The sequence below is a fragment of the Diuraphis noxia genome, unplaced genomic scaffold, assembly GCF_037042655.1.
Source record: "Diuraphis noxia isolate RWA-SAM2 unplaced genomic scaffold, SU_Dnox_SAM2 contig0002, whole genome shotgun sequence".
Classification (NCBI taxonomy): Eukaryota; Metazoa; Arthropoda; class Insecta; order Hemiptera; family Aphididae; genus Diuraphis; species Diuraphis noxia.
In genome coordinates, this window is record NW_028301712.1 from 28,510,602 (window position 1) to 28,521,979 (window position 11,378).

At 24.4% G+C, this 11,378-nt stretch overlaps 1 protein-coding gene across 3 annotated transcripts; it reads right to left on the reverse strand.

The window, feature by feature from the left end:
• Nucleotides 1-371: 371 nt before the first annotated feature.
• On the reverse strand, nt 372-10,232 carry LOC107173968 (transmembrane protein 62-like). 3 transcript variants are annotated; one of them, XM_015524749.2, is made up of 15 exons: nt 10,045-10,226; nt 9,861-9,948; nt 9,070-9,181; nt 7,670-7,807; nt 7,293-7,594; nt 7,081-7,229; nt 6,859-7,017; nt 5,995-6,148; nt 5,430-5,552; nt 4,729-4,810; nt 1,680-1,802; nt 1,491-1,609; nt 1,360-1,415; nt 1,067-1,302; nt 372-914 (listed from the first exon to the last, which is right to left on the reverse strand). In XM_015524749.2, the coding sequence occupies exons 2-15, from the start codon at nt 9,894-9,896 to the stop codon at nt 886-888; spliced, it is 1,818 nt and encodes a 605-aa protein (XP_015380235.2). In that variant the 5' UTR covers nt 9,897-9,948; nt 10,045-10,226; the 3' UTR covers nt 372-885. The 3 variants fall into 3 exon arrangements, with proteins under 3 accessions (XP_015380235.2, XP_089074898.1, XP_089074897.1); XM_089218772.1 differs by lacking the exon at nt 1,680-1,802 and having other exon boundaries at nt 10,045-10,232; XM_089218771.1 differs by lacking the exon at nt 10,045-10,226 and having other exon boundaries at nt 9,861-10,033.
• Between the last annotated feature and the right edge of the window lie 1,146 nt (nt 10,233-11,378).

Here is an 11,378-nt window from a genome sequence, read left to right on the forward strand (position 1 = left end):
AAATCAGGATCAGTTATTTTATTAAATATACTTAGAGATAGATTCATTCATATTTTCCAGACCCTCCCCCCACATTTATCGATTTTGGAGAGACAGTCGTTGTTGGAATTATAAAAGACGAGCCTGTTAAGATTTAAAAGATTAGTTACTTACGTTGGGTGACTGTATTGTTTCAGTACAGTATACCATATACCAAGAAAATTTGGATATACCAGTATTTTACAGTTCCTAGTTAATAATTGTTATACATGTTTTACATTGATCTATTATGGGTGAATTTAAAGTTATTGATATTGATATTGAAAATGTTAATTTTTCTTTTATTGTCTATAAATGAAAATCATTATTTTCTGAAATAGCAGTTCAAGAAATTACCTTTTACACAAATTTTACCACAATTTATTTCTGAATTCATTACTCATGAAAAAAAAAAACAATCAAATGCAATAAATTACAAAGTAACTATCTTCAAGACTATTTGCTTATAACTATTAGGACAAAAACAATAATTGTTAAATTACTTATTTCTAGAACTTTGGTATCTATAGACTATAATAGGATTTACAATTTGTTTGATAAATATTAGGTTAATTTTAAAATTAAAAAACAATAATTTTAATAAATATTAATTAGTACTTGACAAAAACATAAATTGGTATATATAATTATGTATATGTTTTTTAAAATAAATTTAAATAATAATCATGTCAATCTAATATTATATTGATATATCATAAATATATTTATATATAGTGATAAATTAAATTATAGGGATCAATAAATAATGTTGATAAATGTAAATATAGGACATTGACAATTATGGGGTAACAACAGTGTACTTCTACACAATTGTAAAATAAATAATAATACAATACTGTACAGTATTTAATTTGTATTTAGTTTTTCCGTTACACCTGTTTTCAATGGACATAAAAAAAAAAAACAAATATTAAAATTTGAATTTTTAATATCATAATCAACACAATATGAATTACACAATCTATACAAGTTTAAGTTTACTGATCTAGGCTATTTTATTCAGTGGTTTGATGATATCTACAATTACCTGTTGTATATCGTATCTCATGTATAGTAATTCTTCGAGTTTCATTCCAAAGCCAAAGTGCAATAAATATTGACCATGTTTTTAATGGACCAAATACAGTAGCTATCCAACCATATGCTCCGAAAAACCATAGACAACACACAATTTGCCAAATTATCAGAAAGAAAAATATTATATCCACATAAATATATGGTGAAGCAATAAGTGTATATTGGGTAAGATGTAATGATTGCATTCTAAAATAATAATATAATTATTTTCATAACTTTGTCAAAGAAACAATTTATAGTTACTTTTTGTCAAGTCGGTGACTAAGTATACAATTCAGAGGCAATTGAAAAGTTAAAATCTAAAACAATAAAAATAGTTAATTAACAAATTATGTTTTTAAACAATCAATTGATCCACTGAAAAACCAACTTACTTGTCCAAAACCATATGCATATATAAAAGAATCCTTTATAAGTTTTCCCTTGACATAAATGCCCCATGGAAAGACCCATCCTATCGAGTCAGTTACAAGTTCTCCAACAGCCCATGGACCTAACCAGAAAAAGTCAATTATGGATATAAAAATTTTAAAGCTTATTATTTTAAGAAATTAATTAATTACCTATGCACAGATAAATGTAAAATAAAAGCAACATGTAAAATATACGATTCACACTTGATAATAAAATCATTTTTCTCGAGTATCTTTTGATCAGTGATAATTTTGCATTATAGTTGATTCTATCTATTAACAAATTCTTTTTTTAATATAAATTTAAATATTTAATGTAAAAAATCATCATGTAATTTTATACACACTCAAAATAAAATTATCTTATTTCAATTCTACATTGTATTATACTTGAATTAAATTCAAAAGTGTTACATAATTTCATATTACTCACTATCTATACAACTATGCTGAACTCAGATTATAATTTCATAATGACACTTCAATTAATAAATAAATAAAATATTTAGAAGAAATATCAAGAAGTACAGTATTAAAGTATAATAATTAAATACTACACAGAATTATTAGTTTGAGACTGTTTTATTATTTTCTAAAAATTTTAAGTTGTGCTATACTAAAATGTTAGGTATGCTGAAGTAAGAAATTAGAAAAGTACCTAGTGAATGGTACCTGAATCCTCAGGTTATTATTATTCAATTTAATCAATTGAATATTGAATAAATCAGTACGACAATGTAATATCATACTAGTGTTCAACGCGTTTAAGCTAAAACGCCCAAAGTAAAAAAATTAGAAAAATTAGGAAAAGCCAAAAAAAATTTCAAAAATTGAGCTCATTCAGGCTAATATGTCATATGTCTAACATATTGCCTTATAAAAATAATATAGGCAATACTCGATCATTTAAAACGCAGTAAGTCATTGAAAAATGTATGAGTATTAGGTATATATAGCGTAAAATAATTAGACTAAGCAGAATTGGTGTAACTAAAGGCCTTTAGTCTATCAGTGGTCGAAAGAAACTTACTAATTATAGTGATGAGCAAGATGTTGCAAGATGCAACTGTAGATAGCTAAATTATTTTTTGTGATTAAAGAGCTAGAAATTTATAGTTAATGTAGCAAAAATTATCATTAATCTGTTACTATCTATATAATTATAAATTATAATAATGATAATGTATTAGTGTTTTTTTCGGGTTAATCCACAATATTAACTCATAGTCAAATCAGTATAAATCACAAATTTTTAATAAGACTTAAATAAAAAAAAAAAATGTAGTGTCATTTAAACAATAGCATTAGAAGTAGCACTCTACATTTAAAAAAGCAGCAATACCTAGCTAATTTTTCGTGGGAGTAACTTTAGCTTTATTGCTCTACAAATATTAATACTATCCTAACCAGTGGTAAATATAAAAAATAATAATTTGCAGCATAAATGTAAAATTGTATTACAGTAGAAACTTGATTGACCGTCACTCGATTTACCGTCAGTTTCTGTTATCCGTCATCAGTCACCATCAAAAAAAAGTTAATGAAGCGATCGCGATAAAATCATCATAGTACCTAACGGCGGTGACTACCATGCATATAAAAATAGTTTATAATATCAATGTAAAAAAACTATTTTTAATGTCGCCAATGCATGGGCTGATCTGACTGTACCAAACCTAAAAAATGGGTTAAATAAACTATGGCCTGAAATAATACCGTTTGAACCTGAAGAGTCTGATACTGTTAGTGTAGAAGAAATTGTGCAAGTTTGTAATGGACTGAATAGTGAAATATTATCAACGAAAGAAGTAATGGATTCGTAAGAAAGCGATAAACAGGATATGGAGTATTTTAAATTTTAAATGATGATCAAATTATTTTTAATGTCACTATCGTTGATGAAGAAGTTGATGACGACGTCGAAGATTCAGTGCTTGACTTAATTAAAACCATCAACTAGTCACGCAGAAGTAGAAGTAATGTTATCAAAATGCATTGAATGATTTGAAGTATAAGAGGAGGCAAATGCAATACAGGTCTTACTTCTTCGTAAAATACGAAATATATGGCCACTCAAAAAGCTCGTGCCTCAAAAAAAAAAAAAGAAGAAGATGACAGATTATTTTGTTTAATATTTTTTAGAATGGTATTCTTTATGTTAATTCATAATATTATACATTATTAGTAGGTATTTATTATTTATTATTTTTGTCAGAAAATAATGTAGTAAAATATATAAGTTTATTGAAACATTAACCAAGTTTCTACTGTAATAATATTAATTTATATTATGTAGCTTTCAAATATTATAGGCTACTGCAATAAAACCCAAATAATTTAATTTATTTATGTTAAATTAATTATTTTTTTTAGTTACACCAATATTAAGGTACAACTTTAAAAGTAAGTTATTTGATTAAATATTAATTTATCTTTATTTGTTGTGATGACATTACATTTTACATGCAAATTAAAATAGGAAAACATACATTATCATAATTTAAAGTAAAATATACGATTTGTTATGATTTTAAGAAAATGCAAAGTATAAAAACCTGTTTTCCTACAAAACATTCTAGAGTAACTTACAGCATATTTGCTTATGAGGGCAGTATTCAACAGTACTATTAATGGGTTGCAAGAAACTAGCAATATCTACTATATTTATGATGGCAATCCTACACTTAACATTATTGATTTATATTCACTTTTGTATTTCCAAGAAGTATATTTTTAATTTGGCTTTTCCTTATTGTACCAATATTTGCTTATTATATCTGATAAATTATGTATACAATTAATAAATATTTTTTGAAATAAAATTGATTTAAATAAAAATTCTTATCACCAAAATTATAGAAGATAATATGTCGAAGTTCAACTGTCGCTTTATTTTGAATAAAACACAATAAGCTTTATAGAATTAATTACTTTAATAAAAACTTAAAGTTATGTATATTGTAACAGACGCATACAAAAATTAAACAAAATATGTTCTGTTTAATTTTTATAATAAATGTTTTTAGTCAAAAAAAAAAATTGAAGAATTTTTCTTGTAAAAACTAAAAATATGTAAAATGTTAGTAAATGGGAGTAATATGTAAGTGCATACTGCATGTATAAGTAGAGTAATTATATAACATTGGAAAAATGTTAAATATGCTAAGCTAGGCATTAGTTTGAGACAAAAACCACTTACATTTTGTGCATTTGCTAACAAATCGATAAACTATAAGCGGCAACAGGTTAGCCAAAGATGCAATCACAAACATCATAAGTAACTGCAAAAACACCTTATTTTTAGTAATAAAACTATCAAAAATGATATTTTGGTCATATTAGATCTGATATAATTAAAATTTTGAATTTTTTATAAAAATAATTTTAGTACAATTTTCTTATCAGCCTGGAAGAAAATTATCGATATAATATGATAATCTTAAATTATAAATATTGAGAAATCAATATGTGTATTTTTAATATAACTATTACTTCACTCAGAATTATTAGACAAACAATGATTTATTATGGTTTTAGAAATGAATATCACACTAACATATTATATTCAACCCACCACAATAGCCTACTTATTATTAACTTGTTTATTTATTCTTTATGATGTTCTATTGGTTAATTATCGCTGGGCTTAATTGTTTAATTTTTAAAAAATATTTTAATAAATAAAATAAGTAATATTTTTTTAAGAGTTAAAAGTTCTGAACCCCAGTAATAATTAGTACAATACATCAAAGTTAAAAAACAAAGAAAAAATGGTAAAATTTGAAAATTATGATAAATAGTATTTATGAATTTATGATATATAATTACAAAGGCATAAATTCACTCTAATATGACCAATAAATTTAAACAAAAAAATGTAAACAAAACATTAAAACTTACCATATCAGGAAAATAAACATTAAGCGGCCATTGTGAAAATAATTTTAGCCCCAGATTTGAATTATCTAGTGAAAAAGGATGGTTAATTTCATGTTTACGCCCCAGAATATCTTCTACTGCAACCTGCATATAATTAAAATTAATTCTAAATAGTAAATAATTAATATATTTAAGATTTTAAACATTATTATTCATTAAACTACAATTTATCATATTCATTATCATAATTTTATTTTAGAAGCAATATTAATTTGTTAAAGTTTTAAAAGGAACATTTGATTCATAAACTAAATACTGATTTAACCGAATATCATAAGGATATTAGTTCTCAGAAAATGAAGTGCTTTAGTTTTAATGATAATTACTTATTAGATAGTTAACTATAAACATAATATATTAATATGTAACCTACAAAAGTTATAAGACACTTCTTACATCAGCTATATGTATTATCTATATTTTTAAATGGATCATTTTTTTTTAAATTTGACATAAGTTGTTAATATAATAGCAACAAAACTAATTTTATTTAAAATATTCAACTTATTTAAATGTAATTACTTACATGTAATGTATGCAATCCACTTGAATATGCATCATAATCCCATTCAACTATATAAAGAGGACTACCTTCCACATTACTACAATTTCTCCATTTATTTTCCTTATCTATTTGTACTAATACATGTTTGATAGGATCCACAGAAAAGGCTAATATTCTAAAATTAGTGAATAAATATTAGTAATTAAATTTAACATAAAACATATGTATTTTAAGATTTAGAATACACACAATCACATGTAAAAGAAATAATTGTCATTATTTATGTAAAAGAGAATTTTAAATAGTCAAGTAGTATGATATAGTCTTTATATTAGTTCATTACACAACAGAATATATGATATTTGATGTTTAATTGACATGCTTAATACTACAGTCTACATTGATGAAAATTATATTTTTTTATTGGTTTTTCATGTGTATCAAGACTATTGTCATAGATTAAATTATAATCATAGTGTTAATAGTGTTATGATATTAAACATTATGAAAAGCAAATTATCTATTTTGACGCTTTTTCACAGTATAATATTGGTACTGACAGTATAGAATTTGACTTAATTTCGATGTATTTAAAATATGAAAAAACAAGTTTTATTTAACTGATTTTACTATTGTCTTTAACATATAAGTAAACACATTTTAAACTAAGGTTTTTAAATTGTTAATAATAATACAATAAATAATACGAATTTCCTCAGATTTTGTAAAATAACTATTTGATTCTAAAGTAAAAATATTGCATGACCAAATCTGTTGCAGCAATTATTTTTTTATATTCATTGAATTTTTAATAAATTAAGATTTAAAGGAAACATGAATACTATATAGTTCACTAAAAAAAAAAAACAAAATATACTTAAATACCTTATATATTTAATATTTGCCATTTGATCTTCTTCAGTTTCCATATTTCGTATAGTAAGCCATGATATTCTTGGATTAGTGACTAATATGATTGGCCATTGACCATGACGTATGTCAATAAATGAAAATGAACCTTGATCAAATGCTATTAATCTAAACCTACAAAGAAACATAACAGTACAGTTAATAATCAAATTTACATTTAATCTAGATTCTACTAACGCTCTTCCATCTTTCCAGTCAGCTAGTTCTAACTCTGCGAATCCTTCATTTTGCATTGTATACATTTGTGGCACTAAACCACCTAATGTATGCAAATGACCACATAAGTATACAATAGACATTGGATTTTCACCTATAATAGACCTTACCTAAGAGCAACAAAATAGTGTGAAATAAATACATTAACAACTCAATTTATTATCTGGTTTTACAGTTTTACTTCCTGATGTAAATATGCACGAAGTTGGGTAATGTCCAAACCATACGATAGGATCTTTGGTATTATTTGCTAAAGATTGCAATTGAAGTATTTCAGATTCATCCAAATTTCCAATAAAATTAAATGGTCTTTTAGGTCCTGGATCTAAGCAAGCATCAACTGCAATCATATTAAGACTCATTCCGGCATGATTTGTAATTTTGTATTTGTATGATCGTGGATGAGACTGGCCTTGTTTAGAATATTTTCGGTAAAAATTTTTTGAAGAGTCTAAATTGTTAACATCAAAACTATCTAAAAATATATATTAAATCACATGTAGTATATTATATAAATATTAAAAAATACTTAATATTTTTGAAACTTTACCATGATTTCCACGAATGTCTAACCATTTAGTTTTTTCAGACACTTTACCAGATGTTAATACATTATGGTATGCTAACCATTCTCCTTCAAACTGTGTTGATCCAATACCATCCTTTTTTTTAGCATCAGTTAGATCTCCTACATTAATATTTTGTTTGACTTAATAATTATCATTACTTGAATTTCCATAAAGCATAAATAGTATGACTAAATAATTTTAAAGTAAGGACTTAAAAAGTTGGAAATCAATTAATACAGATCTATATATACCATAAAAAGCCAAAATAAAAATTGAAATTCATAACCCAAAAAACTTTAACCCATTACTTTTGTATTTTAAAACAAAGCATAAGTCATAGAACCTTGCTTCAAAATAATGAAAAAATAACATATAAATTTGTATTTTATTCAATTATAAGCTGTCCAAATTAAATTAATAAATAATATTTTTTTTATAATTTCTATAAATTAAACATAATAATATATTCCATAATCCCATAATAGGGATATTTAATCGAATTAACAGATGTATAATAATGATAATATGTAATCCACATCACCACCAAAATAAAGATTTTAATCGGTTATTATAGAAAAACATACATAATTTTTTCAAAGTTTTAGGTTTAACTAGTCACTCTTAAAGAATATCATTTTTGAGAGTTATGTGACTTGTCCTTTACATTGTCAAATTATAGTAAAAAGTACTGGGTTTAATTAATTAGATTAAAAATATTGTATTGTTTAATTGGTATTCTGTATATTATTAATATTAATGAAAATACAAATATATATTTTCAAAGTATTAGAATTTTAGTGATGAAGAAAATAATACAATCAGTTGGTAGTAAGTATGACTTTTTATTATAAATGTTGTATTGGTAATAAACAAATATTTAATTTTCAAAAGAAAATGTTTGTATTGTAAAATTATTTAAAACGCGCTACAATTTTAAAATTAATATATAAAAAAACACTTTAGAGATTCATTAGAAATAATTTGTTCTTATATAATTTATCATAGAGTTAAATAAATTATTTAGAATCTACAATTTATTAACTTCTGTACTCATAAGATGGAGAGAACGTGGATGTAGCGTCTTCTTAGTATACGAGTGGTGTTTCTTTAACCAGAAGTTAAAAACATTAAAAACCCTATTTATTTCACTTTATACTTTTAATTAAGGATGGCCAGGATGGGTTCTTGAACACTCAAGCACCTCACTATTCATTACACAATTTTATTGTATTATTAATAATATTAAATAAAATAATATATATTGTCATTTAAGATTAAGATTTAAAATAATTATATTCGTAAACACCATATACATTAAACGTAGGACATACACAAATTTAATTTGAATCATAACTATTTATAAATTAGCAAAAACACATACCACTTGCTAATACAGCTGAAGGCTTAATGGTATCCAAAGTTAATTCACAAAATTCTTTAAGCTCAGTAACTCGTTCCCAATCATGGAAAACACTAAGATGTAAATCTGAAATCTATAATAATAAATGTCAATAGATTGCTATTATAAGGCCTTGATTAAGCTTAGTTAATTGTGCCTATTAGTTACAATTTAAATTCTTTACGATTAACATCGTTAATGTGGTAATCAAATTTAAATTTATATTTCAACTATCACAATTTAAATTTCATATGAGAAAATTAATTGTAATGGTATTACATTAAATAGTTATATAATTTTCAATATCATAATTTTAAAACAATATGAATATTTTTAATTTAAAATAGTTACCTAAACCAATCATATTTCATTCACCATAAAACTAAAATTTCTAAAAATTTTAGCTTAAACAAAATATTGTAAGCTGAAAGCAGCTCTAATGTTAATTTAGAAACAACAATATTTGTTAGTTTTATAAAAATTAAATTTATCATTAATATTACGAAGTTAGATAAAAAAATGAATAGCTTTTCTCAATTTTTAATTTTTCATATTTTTTATAATATAATTTAAAATCTGTTACTAATAATAATTAGAACAATTAGCAAAAAGATGGATGAAAGAAGCCAATAAAGACACTTTGTCAGATACCTACTCATATACTATACTAGATTTTCTCAACTTAAAATCAATAATTTGTATGGTGTTGGTGGTTACAAAAAATCAAAAAGAAACAGAAAACATAGACTTAAAATAACTGTTACTTTTGTTACCTGTAGGAACCAAATTAGTCTATTTGTAAGATTCATATTTGACTAAATTGACTAGGATCGTTTTTTATTCAATCGTTGTACTGAAAATCTGCAAGTTTAATTGTGTATTATATTATATTCATTGTTGTGACGACAGCACAGAGAATTGTGGATTTGTACATGACAGTTTTAACTTTTTACTAACCATTTAACCATTTGTTATTCGTCAAATCGATATTTATACTTCATTATTGAAATAGTGAATGCCTAATACCTATTGGAATTTGGGTTTAGATTTTAGATTGATATTTGATAGTCGCAACGCCGAACGTTGAACTGGACTTTATTTTCTTTTATCACTTTAAGATGTTGATAGTTGATAACAAATCACACGAACAACAGCTGCAGGCTGCTGACTGCTGTTGGATACGAAGGTTACGTCCAAGGTTAATATAAATAGAAGGTTTGATCATGTATGATAGGGAATAAATAACAGGTGCGGGGTAGATAATAAAATGACGTCATAATAGTACAAAGTTTTAAATATTAAATGCAGCCAAGCAGCCATACTGGAATATATTATTTAATTTATTATTTTTTGTATTTTGTATTTATTTATATCAATCACAGAAGATTTGTATTTATTAATTTAAAATATAAAATAGATAGTAAAATATTTCTCACTGTATATAAATATTAACCTTTGTCCTTTAACGTCAATAAATTAAAATATTATATTAGTACCTACCTAATTTATTAGTATATTACAAGGAATGTGATTTTTCCGATTTTGGTATTGTTATAATACTGAAATTAAATAAAATACCATGTAATTTTTTTTATTTAAACTGATTATTCAAGTAATTAGTAATTATGACTTTCAAAAAGTTTTTCTCATTAAGGCCCATAAAAATAAAATCACGTCAAGGAAGGGATGGATTATATTAAAAGTATTGTTCCTCCAGGCACGGAGGACTTAGTAAATTATTTTGATATGCAAAACGAAGTTGGGGCTGATAAAGCTAAATTAACACTGAGCGAAATTGGGAAATTAACTTACAAACGACCACATAAAGAACATAAATTTCAAACTCGTCTAAAAAATGTATGCGAACAAGGGGAGAATTGAGTGTTGATATATTCCTATCTAATATAGGACGTAATATAAGGATGAAATGTTATTGAATTTGTAATTTGTATTTTTAAATTATAATGTGTAATTTTTGTAATTTATAATATATAAGGATACTGCGTATAACATATAAATAAATATATATTTTTTAATGTATCACATACCGTAACTAGAAAATTGAGTGTAATTAATTAAATTTGTAATGTGTAATTTTTGTAATTTATAATATATAATGATACTGGTATAACATATCATAAATAATATAACATGTAAAACGTAATTGATTATTGAGTTTTAGTAAATATGTTTTTACCGGGGGACTTTTTTGCCGGCATTCGGGGGGATGTCCTACTAAACTGAAAACAGTCGAGGAGGGAAAAAATATCAATTTACCATTATTAAATTTG